The 12,349-nt window shown below is 36.4% G+C and overlaps 3 protein-coding genes across 4 annotated transcripts; 2 read left to right on the top strand and 1 right to left on the bottom strand.

Annotated features, from left to right (window-relative positions):
- Positions 1-1,287: 1,287 nt before the first annotated feature.
- On the top strand, positions 1,288-3,127 carry RLP51 (receptor like protein 51). Its single transcript, XM_022051889.2, has one exon. It carries the CDS (start codon positions 1,512-1,514, stop codon positions 2,730-2,732), a length of 1,221 nt encoding a protein of 406 aa, XP_021907581.1. The 5' UTR covers positions 1,288-1,511; the 3' UTR covers positions 2,733-3,127.
- Positions 3,128-3,753: 626 nt separating this feature from the next.
- On the top strand, positions 3,754-7,754 carry LOC110821910 (Rho termination factor). 2 transcript variants are annotated; one of them, XM_088208254.1, is made up of 3 exons: positions 3,754-5,221; positions 6,668-7,009; positions 7,218-7,754. In XM_088208254.1, the coding sequence occupies exons 1-3, from the start codon at positions 5,134-5,136 to the stop codon at positions 7,535-7,537; spliced, it is 750 nt and encodes a 249-aa protein (XP_088064380.1). In that variant the 5' UTR covers positions 3,754-5,133; the 3' UTR covers positions 7,538-7,754. The 2 variants fall into 2 exon arrangements, with proteins under 2 accessions (XP_088064380.1, XP_021907569.1); XM_022051877.2 differs by having other exon boundaries at positions 3,756-5,221; positions 6,651-7,009.
- A 2,224-nt stretch (positions 7,755-9,978) lies between these two features.
- LOC110821911 (large ribosomal subunit protein uL5) lies at positions 9,979-12,149 on the bottom strand. Its single transcript, XM_022051878.2, has 5 exons — positions 12,006-12,149; positions 11,781-11,888; positions 11,640-11,682; positions 11,325-11,520; positions 9,979-10,355 (listed from the first exon to the last, which is right to left on the bottom strand). Exons 1-5 carry the CDS (start codon positions 12,006-12,008, stop codon positions 10,154-10,156), a joined length of 552 nt encoding a protein of 183 aa, XP_021907570.1. The 5' UTR covers positions 12,009-12,149; the 3' UTR covers positions 9,979-10,153.
- Positions 12,150-12,349: the final 200 nt, after the last annotated feature.

Genomic DNA, 12,349 nt, shown 5'->3' on the forward strand with positions numbered 1-12,349 from the left:
TTTTTTTTCTTTTTTTTAAAAAATAATTAAATTCACTCGTTCGTATAATTATATTAATTTTTAAACTTAATTAATAAAAATAGACTTCATTATCATTCAAATATTTTATACATATAATAGACTTCATTATAGCACATATAAGATAACTCCTAATAAGAAATTTGCTTAAAAGTTTAAAACTTTTAACAACCCAAATCATTTCCCCTCTTGGGTGGTCCTAAACTTGGTCTCTTACCCTCATTCAAACTGTGGTAGCTAGTGCTATAGGTGTTTCTTAATTACTAATTAATTAAAACCTTAATTTAATCCAATCAAACTTTATTTCAATTGTATTTAAACTTAAGCATAGCACAGGGTAATTAATGTAATAATACATATCCATAAAAATATAGAAACCAAGTTAAAGAGCAAACTCCTAGGCTTCTTAAATTATCAACTTGAGAAAGGAAACTCTTGTCTTGGTGAAGAATTTAAAGACAAAAACAATGTTTGTCATCTTTTAAAATTATTGTATGTTTTCACCCATGAAAAGAAAAATCTTATGAGACATTCTTCCATGAGTTTTTCTTTCTTTTGGCAAAACCTTCTCATACATGAGTACATGATACTAAATGTTTTGCCGTACGAAGATAAATACTTTTACCTTAAATGTAAGTATATATTATTGGAATTATTAACCATTCTATTAAATTTTTGGGGGTACCAGGAGGTTTTTAGCAGAGGAGGAAAATTAAAAAAAAAAAAAGTTTTAAAAAGGATGAGGATGAGGATGAGGATGAGATGGTGGAAGATGGCATAACTTGGGTGTTAAAATTGGGTGTTGTAATGGAAAAGCAAAAGAGTGATCAGATCAGATCTGTGGCATCAAATAATGATTACCAAAAATTTCAGAAAAGAAAAAAAAAGATGAGGCACAAATCATTTCCTTTTTGTTTCAGCCATAACATGATTATACTCTTGTGATGTACACTTCATTTTCTTACCGTAATAATAATAATAACTTTGATATTGAAACATAATTTTGTTTATATTTTTGACTTAATTAATTCTGACTGTTTGGACATTAATCAACGAAGATTTCTTAATTAATAAGAAGAAGAAGAAGAAGAAGAAGAAGAAGAAGAGGAAGAACACATGCCTACCGCTTTGCTTTTTTACATTTTTATTCCACTCATTATTTTTCATTTCATAGCTATGATAAAACCATGTTTTTTACTGTCATTATAGTGATTTAAAATTTATATTCTTTTTATCGCTTTCAACATTTTTGCAGGAGAGACGGTGCTGCTGAGCTACCTTTAGTTAATATATATACATATATATATGTATATACATGGATTACGAGATTTTCTTGGGAAAAAGAAAAGGAAAATAAAAAAGGGTAATGGTTTTTGTAATTACATGTAAATTCCAGATCCAAAAGCTGGAATTAAAGGGTCACATGCTCTCTAAAAATCTACCCCTCTCTTCCTCTTCTTCTTCGTCTGCTCTGTGTCCAGTTCAGTTCAACCATGAAAGTACCGCCATTACTCCTCTTTATCTTCTTCTTCCTCTCGACTGCCACTGGGAGCAACACGACGCTGGACCCCAAACAGCTGAGAGCTCTCCAATCACTCGACATTCCAACCTCCAAGGATCCCTGCACACATACCAACACTTCCACCTCCTCCCTCCTCTGCGACTCCTCCTCTCCATTCCGCCATCTTCTCTCCCTTTCCCTCTCCAACTGCTCATCTGATCTCTCTCTTTCCTTCACAGCTCTCAAATCTCTCGCTTCTCTCCAATCCCTCCACTTCCTCTCCTGTCCTCTACTCCCTCCTCCCCGCTTTCCTTCTGACCTCTCTCTCTCTCTCCTCTCCTTCTCCGCCGTCCGCTCTTTCCGCCATCTCTCCGGCGTCTTCCTCTCCCGCTTCGTTAACCTCACCGACCTCACCGTCTCCTACGTTCCCGTCAACACCTCCGGCCTCTTTGTCATCCTTGGGAACATGCACAAGCTCACTTCTCTCACCATCTCCCATGCTTCCCTCTCAGGATTCATACCCAAACACCTCCATCTCAATCTCACTCACATCGATTTGTCCGACAACAAGCTCAGAGGAAGAATACCTACTTCGCTTACTGTGCTCGACGACCTTCAATTTTTGAATCTCTCGCACAATGCGCTCTCCGGCGAGATACCTTCCCAGTTCGGCGACTTGATCTCGCTAACAAACCTCTCTCTCGCCTCCAATTCCTTCTCTGGATCGGTTCCAGATTCTATATCGGCCATTCCCGGCTTGGTTCATGTCGATCTGAGCGGGAATCAATTCAACGGAACGGTACCCAAGTTTTTCACGGAGGTGAGGAGCTTAAAGCACTTGAATCTGGAGAACAACGAGTTCCATGGGGTTCTGCCCTTCAATGCCAGTTTCATAAGGCGACTGGCTGTGTTCAAAGTCGGAGGAAATGGAAATTTGTGTTATAACCACTCGGTTTTATCATCGAAACTGAAATTAGGAATTGCTCCGTGCGATAAACACGGTTTCCCACTGTCGCCGCCGCCGGCGAAGGAGTCAGGAGACGACAGCGAGAGTGATGCGTCAGATTATGATGATTCTGAAGACGATTCATCAAGCAGGAAAGAAGAACATCACCACGGACCAAATAAGGTAGTTCTTGGGGTGGCAATTGGGCTTTCGTCTATTGTGTTTCTCATCGTTTTCCTGGTTCTTCTGTCAAAATGGTGTGGGTGAAATTGAAACTGGAAGAAATAGTAAAGTTTCTGGAGTTTCAGGTGATTAGGGTTTTAGATTATTGGTAGATTAGGGTTTTATTTAATTTGATTTATTATTATAAAATCATCACACGAAATTGATTATGGATTATGAATTTGAATTATGATGGTGAAGAGAATAGTGGCAGAGGGAAATCTAAACAAAAAGAAGGAGAGAAAAATAGTGAATGGCTGATTGGCTGTGTCATTTTTATTCTTTTAATTTTCTTGCCGGTGGATTTCCATTTTTATTAGTTGTAGTCACGGATATATATATATATATATATATATATATGAGTCTGTACAAGTATGTAATATTATTTCCTTTTTTAACACTCTTATTTATTCATTTTATAAACCCTAGCTTTTAAGTCAGTTTGATTTGTTTTGGCCCCTTCTGTTTTTTTCCATTTAAAGTTTTTAATGCTATGTTGTGGAGTAAGTTTTGTGACTGATTTCAGGTAGAATATGATGTAAGTTTTATTTAATTTTGCACACAATTTATTTTTATTTAGATATTCAAAAATATACAATTTTAATTTCCCAATCCGAGTAGAAAAATATATGTATTATAAAAAACTAATATCTATATATAAATTAATATATATTTTTTTTTATGTATGTATTTATACAGCAGGTTAAGTAGGATTTAGGTATACAACCACTCCCAACTACCCATCTTTAGAAACTTGACTAAAAACTCAAATTTCAAATAAAGGCACCTATTGGGGGGGGGGATGAGACGGGGCCACAAAGCAAAGATAATACGCTCAAGTTGCAGATTGAATTCAAAATATCCTGTCTAACTCACTCTGCACTAAAAATTATGAAAGATGTTTTTTTAATATATGACAATGCAAACCAAACTGTAAAAAAAAAAAAAAAAAAAAAGGTCATGACATTTGGACTAGAATGTCCTTCAATTCGATATGAAACCTTACGTACCTCGGCAGCATTACTATTTTATATATTCGTGCCACCAACTTCTCTGAGTCAAAACCACCAAAGAGACGACTTGGTCATGGTCATAACACAAGACCGTGCACATTTGTACCAGTAGCCAAGGCAAAACAAAAGGGTGTTATTAACAATGGACTGATGACATCAATTGATATCCTTCCCTCGCAATTTCATGGAATGATCTGACAGCATCCATCATCAGCTACGCATTCTGGAGCATATCCTCTGATCATCCAACTCCATGACACACAACACTTCTCTCGCTGCCAAAGACAAGCTTTTACTGTAAAACCATGAGTCATAACACAATTATCATAACCCACAAAGAAAATGATAATCATAGCACAAAAACAACATTCATGCCCACAAACAGGTTTTGCTTCAAGATCCACCTCGCTCAGTCCATTTATCAAATAACTTATCTGCACTCGTATCTTTCCGTCCTTGGAGTGCAAAGCAGTCAGAGAATTTACCACCCAATTGTAGCCGCCAGAACCCGATTTTGAGAAGCATCCGTGTTCCTGTTCTCCTGTATTTATACTTCTGTACAGCTGCCAAATACTTAAAGATACGAGAGAAGGTAAGATAACTGGGTTAAGTGTCCATCATACACACTCTACCTCTATGTACTCGTTTATCGCGAGATTCCAAAGAAGTACTTTTACCTTCATGGTTCTATTTAAAAACTCACCTCGCTTCTCTTAAATCTCCACAATTCACCTACATAAACACAAGTTTTGTTCCTAATAAAGCTCTATCCATTACAACCAAATTAGCACAAATGAATGGATGAACTTCTTTCTGCGTCTTCCAATGAATTACTAGCGGCCAGTTGCCCAACCAATTTCGAATTTTTCAGACGGGTAAAGAAACTCCATAACGTTCCCAAGATTACCCACTTCACAGAACTTGCAGATTTGGGCCTGCAATCGTAATCTACGATTCTATGACCAACAGTTTTCAGTGAGGTGGATATGGTAAAGATTAACCAAACAAGAATGGATCTTGAGAATGGTTTATCGCAGATAAACTCAGTTAAAATTTCAAAAATCTCTCTATGTGGTTTTGGTTACGGTTAGAAGCAAAGAAACAGAGGCTATATTGAGCATTTGGCATGGAAATCATCATGATTCGTCCTGTTTAACTCCTGGAAAAAGCGGGAAACTTTGAAACAGATAAACTAAAAATGGCCATATTAGATTTTTCACGGCTGAACTGATGCGGCTTTTAGCACGTGGGTGCACGCGCTGACGAAAGACGTGGGACACCCATTTCTAGTGTTCTCGCTTTAATATTGTGCGCGTGTGAAAATAGAACACGGTTTACACCATCTTACATAGGCGATGGTAGGAATCTTGTGAATCTAATCAATATCCGTTTGGTTTGTCAGAATCCCAAAATTTTCCTGCGAAAATTAAATTATGGGTGCTCTCCTTCATTTTCCTCCTTGTTTCTCTTTCAACAAGCAGCCCAAGTTACGATGGGGAGAACCCACTTTCCTTCTCAGAGGTAATACAGTTTTCTGGTCAAATTTGTTTATGCTTACTGCTTAACGAGAATTGCAGTTAGTGGGGATGGATATAACTGAATCCTCCTATACTTTGAGGTTCTAGTTTTTTGTATGATGAGATTCGTTTTCGTTTATGATCTGGTTTGATTCTGCTTAGTATCATATCTATAGTCCAGGGATACTAAGATGCAAAAGGGTTTGGTTTAATTGCTAATCAAACATTATTAACTATGATCTAGTTGTGTATATCGATAAGATTTTTTTGGTAATTAAATGTTAAAAATAATAAATTAAGAACTGAACCAAATAGGCTTTCTTTTCATATATATATATATATATATTATTGTAATTGGATGGTTAAAGATTAGGCATCCAACTAAACCTGACTTAAACTTAGAGAAGAGAGCGGGTTACCTCATTCTGTAAGTATAGATCTAATGGTCTTTCAATGGTTCTGTTACAAAACCAAGTTTCAACTCCTTCAAACTGGAAAATTTTCTCGCACATTCTGTTTCATGGCTTTATTGCTTTGTCCTGCGTAATATTTAAAATATGTTGTTGAATGATGCTAGTTTAAGTGGATTTTGTGTTTTGCTGATAATGTGGGACTTGACTTTGAATCCAACTCATTCAATTGCACCTTGGTTTCTGGAACTATTGGTAGGAATGTTCTTGCAGATGACAATAACATACTAGCTAGTTATATAATCCATGGCAAATAACTTTTTTACAACCACCACTGCAGACCTGTTTATTGTTTCGGGCTACCAACATGGGACCCAGGGAAAGCATAAATCAGAGGCAGAAGCAGCTTAACCTAAAGAAAAAGAGAAGTCAGCTCTAGTTTCTAAGTTGGTTTCTACTTAAACTCTAGTTTAATCGGATATATTGATGGAATTGATATTAGAGCTCCTCTTGGCTTAATGTTTTACTTTTTCATTAATTTAGAACGCTAGAGATAGGGAGTTGGTTAACTCGTAGACAGATCTGTTACTCGAGTTCTAACAACGGGAACATAAGAAATTAGCACTGGGCCAGGAGGTAATTTGGGACTTCCAAAAATTCCATCGATAGTTCATAATCTTTTTAAAGACTTACCAGAAGGATTTTGTTCCTGTCGATGAGAGGCAAAAGGAAATGATTGCACAGAATGATTTCCTCTCTCAAGAGCTCTCTGTGACTGAGGCAGTAGGAGATGCAGTTGCACCAGTTGTGATGATGAGAAACCTGAATAAACTTATTAACTAAGAAAGTATAGCTTTTATTTCATGTCTATATTTTGTTTATTATTTTTCTTTCTGTATTAATCCTCATGACAGGCCTTCTCATCACATGGTAAGTGTACTCTTAAACATCAGGATATGAATATATTGTTGGCAGACATGAAACTGTGCAAACTAGAGACTGAAGAATCATTTTTTGATGCAGCTTATTCAATTTGACAGAGATTGCAGATGGGTGTTCTACTCTTCCCTCTCGCAAGGCTGCTTCATTTCAGTTTACTGTTTCTAGCAGAAGATCTGATGGAAACAGAAGAGGCAACCCTTCACAAAAAAATCCTGCCTCAGAAAGAAAAAATGAGGGTCAGAATAAGAAACCATCCGAGAATAAAATAACCAGTTCATCCAACCAAGAGGAGATAATTGCTCTGTTCAATCGTATACAGTCTTCAATTTCGAAGAAAGAGCCAACAAGCAGTAAGGAAATAAATCCAAAGCCATCCGAGAAAAAGCCCTCAGCTGATTCAGTTTTGGATCTTCTTCATCAGTTCAGGAAGGGAATACCTGGTAATGTAGTTTGCTGTCCAATTATAATTGCTAAGCATTCCATATTTACAACTTCGGATAGACTAAGTTATTAGCTTTCAACTATGCTCTTATATCTCATTCAGGACCAAAAGAAAACTGCTGGGCTCTTCTATCTCCTTCTTGGCCGTTCCTTTTTTCTCCTTATAAATTTTTAGAGCTTTGCTTGATATTTTTTTTAGCTTTGCAGACACAATGACAGAGAAGGCAAGGGAGAATAAATTGAAATGGAGAAGAGCAGTTGCTAAGGAGCAGAAGATACTGAACAAGGAAACAGCTGTTGATTTCAGATTGTTTCGACCGCCATCTAACTTTGTAAAGAGGTCTCCGATTCCATCTCCATCAGTCCCAAGAGGAAAGATTCTTGAGATGAAGAAAGAACCTAAAGAGGATGCAGCTGCAATTGAGAAATTGAAGCTTCCTGAGTTAAAACAAATAGCCAAGTCTAGAGGAATCAAAGGTTACTCCAGATTGAAGAAGAGTGAGCTTGTGAAGCTTCTGAGCTCATAGTCAGCAGAATTTTAGTGGCTTTTCTACTTCGATTAAACATGGCTCTACAATTCTTTTTCTGCTCTATCCCACTGAAGCACCTTTTGTTGCTCTGTTTAACCACTAAGAATGGCTCTAAATCATGGATGCTAGTGCAGTAAAAGAACTGAGTACCCAACTTTCTGCATTGTAGGATTTTCTTTTGTGCATTGGCTAATTGCATATGCTTACGACTCTAGTCTCTTGTTCTATCAGCATTTGCCCCATGAACCTCACCTAGTTGCCAGCATATCCTTTTAAAAATCGACACAAGATTTCATGTCATGGAAATTTTTTAATCAAAATTTCTTTAACTTTTTATAATATTTGAAAGCATGGACAAACAATATAATACATCAAACCAAGATTCATATACATCATAAGATGGATACAGTAACCTGATCTTCTATACGCCTATCATAAGTCTTCTTTCTTATTGCAGATCCATTCGCCCAGGAATTCAGCATGTTAGTTTGTGTGTACTCACACGAATCTATAGTGTTCATGTATTCAGTTAACATTGTTTTAGTAGTCTCTCTTTCAAGAATATTGTGGTTAAATATCGATTATTGTTCAAAAAAACCAACATCAAAGGTAGGTAGGTGACTTGTTAAACGCTTGAAAATAGGTTTAAAATTGTTGAAAGTTGAGATTTTTCTAGACACTCTGTTTCTGTCTTACATTTTTTTCATTTTCTATATGAATGATTGTCCTTTTTGGGATTATGATTTTGTAAAGGTTATTTCAGATACTATCGTAGTTCAGCTACTCCCACGTTTTGTACTGCTGTCAACAGTTATGATATGTATATATTTTGCCAAATGGAAACGTATGTTCAATTATGACATAACGCATTCTTTGTAAGAGTTTCTTCATTATCTTCTTCTTATTTCTCTCTTTTTTTTATCTTTTGTCTTTTCAGTGTTTGAAAATCCATCAAATGGTATCGGAACTCTCTTCTTGAGGGACTTGTAAGTTAAAGGAAATTAACGTTGAAGTGCTCGTAAGGTGAGTAATCAAACACCACAAGAACAAGAAGGATGGCGTCTACCAGCTCTATGGGAACTGGTCCTCCTGTTTTTAGTAGGGAAAATTATTGCATCTAGACTATTAAAATGAAGATATATTTTGGAATTTAGAGTTTGTGGGATGTAGGACAGAATGATATAGAACCACTAGAAATCACAGCCATTCTGACGTTGGGCTCAGATGAAGAAACATGAAGAGGATTTTGCAAGAAAACTTAAAGCACTAATTTGCATATGTTCAACCTTATCAGATGTTATTTTCACCAAAATCAAGAAGTGTGAAACACCCAAGGAGACATGGGACAAGTTGAAGGCTGAATTTGAAGACAGTGAGAGAGTAAAGGCCGTCAAACTCTTGACCCCTTAAAAAAGAGTTTGAACTGTTTAAGGATGAAGGATGATGAAAACGTGGAGTACTCCTCAAAGTTCCTGGAATTTGTGAATAAAATAAGATCGTTGGATAAGAGTGTAATGATCAAAAGATTGGCAATAGAAGAATCGTATGATCTAAAAGGCCTCTCCGTTGCTGAACTTATTAGCAAACTGCAGACACAAGAACAAAGGACCATCATGAAGGATGAAGCTGTATTAGAGGAAGCCATTCAATAAGGCAGAAATAGAATCCACCTGAAAGACTGGAAGAAACAAAGAGCTGAAAGAGTTGGGAAAGGGAAGATTATTGGCAGTTCAATTGATGCTGGTAAAAATGGAAACTTTTCAATGTGCAACTTCTGTCAAAGGGATAATCATCAAGAAAATGATTGTAGGCATAAAGAGAAGAATTCCATTCAACGCGGGCGTTGCACGAAGTTTAGTGTGAAAAATTGCAGAATAAAGAAGAATGTAGCCCAAACTCAACCACAACAATAAGTCAATTTCACTGATGAACAAGAAGATGATGATTGTGATAAGCTGTTCATGACTTTCAGTTTGATGGATAAAGAAAGAATCAAACTTCAAGTTAAATGGGAATATGAGTTCAGGTAGCTTACTGCAGATCAAAGGAACACGTTTCAAAACTCTCAGAGTTCCACTAGGAGTATTCAAGAAAAATCTTAAGGAGAAGTGTTGAAGTGGTTAAGATTTTTCTAGATACTCTATATTTGTGTCTTATTTTTTTAAAAAATTCTATATAGATGGTTGTTCCTTATTTTTTTATTATGATTTTGTGAAGGTTACTTCCATATCTTGTAGTAGTCCAACTGCTCTCATGTCTTCTGCTACTGCCAACAGTGCTAATATATATCATGTGACCAATTGAACTTGATTACCGAAGCAGCCCATTGAAGAGTGACACAGGCAAAAACCTCACACGCCCATTATATGGTAGAGATGAATCTTCATCATATAATAGTAACTCTACTTTTCCTCACAAGCACTAATTCTACTCGCATATGCTAATCAAGAGATAAATCTTTTATCATATAACAGAAATCATAAACAGCGCTTCAGATTCTAGCAACTCATCGGGAAATCTCTTCAAGGAAATTGTAACAACCCAGTAGTAGAAACCATCCGAAAGGCAAAGAGACAACAAACTAGTAACAAAAAAGGTAAGAAAAACAACTCTCTAAGAGCCAGCAATTGTTTGGGACTTGTTTAGGATGACACCTTCATACTTGACCTGGAACCACTTCATTGCATCTTCCTTGGTAACTCTGTGCTGAATTCCAACACGAGACTTGCAACGGCGGCGGCGACCTACACGGTATCCTGGGCGTTCCAGCACCACATAGAAATCCATACCATAGATACCAGTTGAAGGGTCATACCTATAAAAGAAAAATGAAACCCAAATACTTAGTTTTACAATATGTCTCATTACTAATGGTCCAAGCTCGGAATATAACGTGATTTATTACTAGTCCATAATCTAGAAGCCAAAAAAACCAGGAAAAGAAAAGGTTCTTTTAACTCAATACATATGTTAAAACCAAGTGAAATTGGAAGCACGTCAGAAGAGAAGACACACTACAATAATCAGATATGTTTTGTGAACTTAATTTTTAGCATTATATAGCTGCAGGTGGGGAACTTGAACCCATGCCTGTAACAAAGATATAGATACATTACCAGAACTTCAATAAAAAAGTTTTTCATAAAAAAAGTCCTCTAGGCTCTCCTAGCATCAACTACAACCCAAACTTCAAGGTCTCACTGCTCAAATCATGATGAATAACTAGAATTATTACACAAGGTTATGCAAGCAGTTTGAGCACAATGGCAATTAAATTAATTCCTAATTGTTTAATCCATTTAACTTGTTGATTTTAAAAGCATTTCTTATTAATAAAAACTAAAGAGTATAATGGCCAGAGACTTTAATTCAACTTGGAAAGCAATCATAACACCCACTAGGGTCCCTAACACATTTTGCTCTCTTAACCTCCTTAAACAGCCCAAGTGCTTCGAACAAGGAAAGCTCTTCAAATCCTCAAATTCACTTATGAAATAGTTTCCAGTCTTAAACCTTTCTTCTATCCATTCTCTTCAACTATTGAATAAAAGAACTTCTTTTAAGCATACACCATTGAAGACAAATGCACAAGTGCGTTATGATCAACACGACAATTCACAAATCAGTAATCACAGAACGCCCCATCTAAAACTAAAGGGCAGTTCAAATAATGAAAGGTTCAAAGAAAATTGAATATACTTTACTACATGATCACAACGAAAACAGAAACAACCAAAATACTGCTAAAATAACTATAAAAATTTTTTTTAGAAAACTAACTCACTTGATACCCAGATCAATGTGCTCCTGAATACCAAACCCGAAGCAGCCAGTGTCACTAAAGTTCCTTCTTAACAACTCGTACTCCTTCACCTTCAAACCACTCTCCAAAAGCTGCATCGCTTTCTCTCCCCTCACCGTCACGTAGCAAGCAATCTTCTCATTACGCCTGATCCCAAAAGACCTAACAGTGTACCTCGCTACAGGCACCAATATTCAATAAGTATCAAATAAATATAACAGAATAAAAGAAGAAGCCCAAAACACAAATCAGATAAGTAAAAGGAGAAATGGATCAATCTTGTTCTTAGTAGCATACCCTTGGAGAAAACTGGAGTTTGGCCACTTAGTTGTTCCAAGACCTATCAGTTGAAGAATAAACGATGAATGAGAAAGGAGGTTTTTGCACGTAACTACCAAATTTTAATTTCTGTTTCATTTTCTCCAGAAAGAAACAGACCTTTGCCGCACGAGTGAGACGATCCCCGCTCTCACCGACGGAGATATTGAGTACAAGCTTCTGCACCTTTATCTCCCTCATCGGGTTTGAAAGCTTCTTCTCTGACGCCTGATATCAATAACAATGACAATAAAAGGGATCAGTGATACCTAAACATACGCTTATCAAATATATACATTTGCTGCTTAAACAAAATCTTAAAGGAAACAAAGAGAGAGGACAGACCATTGCAGTTTCCCCCCGGTGCAGGACTACGAAGAAGAAATCAGAAGAAGTGAGATGGAGCGGCGACTGCGGGGCGGGCGATGGCGGAATTGAAGTAAATATACAAAGGGAGTTCTAGGGTTTTAAAGAAGACATGCGCAATGACGAAACTGCCCTTATAAGACCAAAAAAAAGAGGAACATGGATGATTATTGATTATTTTTTTTATTTTTTTCAAATAAAATATTAAACTTATTAATTTATGTTAAATTTATAAAAATCCTTCGAATTTTTAAAATTTAACCAAAAAGTCTTTATTTTTTAAAATATTATATATTTTTATCCACAATTGACAAGTTAATTTG

The sequence above is a fragment of the Carica papaya genome, chromosome 7 (genome assembly GCF_054855325.1).
Source record: "Carica papaya isolate Zhongbai chromosome 7, ASM5485532v1, whole genome shotgun sequence".
NCBI classification, from domain to species: domain Eukaryota; kingdom Viridiplantae; phylum Streptophyta; class Magnoliopsida; order Brassicales; family Caricaceae; genus Carica; species Carica papaya.

Bases quoted from the DNA above. Each gene is read 5' to 3' on its own strand.
- LOC110821911 (XM_022051878.2), bottom strand. The intron at 11,683-11,780 runs GTCTGTTTCTTT...TTCAACTGATAG, and splicing joins GTCTCACTCGTGCGGCAAAG to GTCTTGGAACAACTAAGTGG. The intron at 11,521-11,639 runs GTATGCTACTAA...TGGTGCCTGTAG, and splicing joins AACTCCAGTTTTCTCCAAGG to CGAGGTACACTGTTAGGTCT.
- RLP51 (XM_022051889.2), top strand. From the start codon at position 1,512: ATGAAAGTACCGCCATTACTCCTCTTTATCTTCTTCTTCCTCTCGACT.
- LOC110821910 (XM_088208254.1), top strand. From the start codon at position 5,134: ATGGGTGCTCTCCTTCATTTTCCTCCTTGTTTCTCTTTCAACAAGCAG. The intron at 5,222-6,667 runs GTAATACAGTTT...TCAATTTGACAG, and splicing joins ACCCACTTTCCTTCTCAGAG to AGATTGCAGATGGGTGTTCT. The intron at 7,010-7,217 runs GTAATGTAGTTT...TTAGCTTTGCAG, and splicing joins GTTCAGGAAGGGAATACCTG to ACACAATGACAGAGAAGGCA.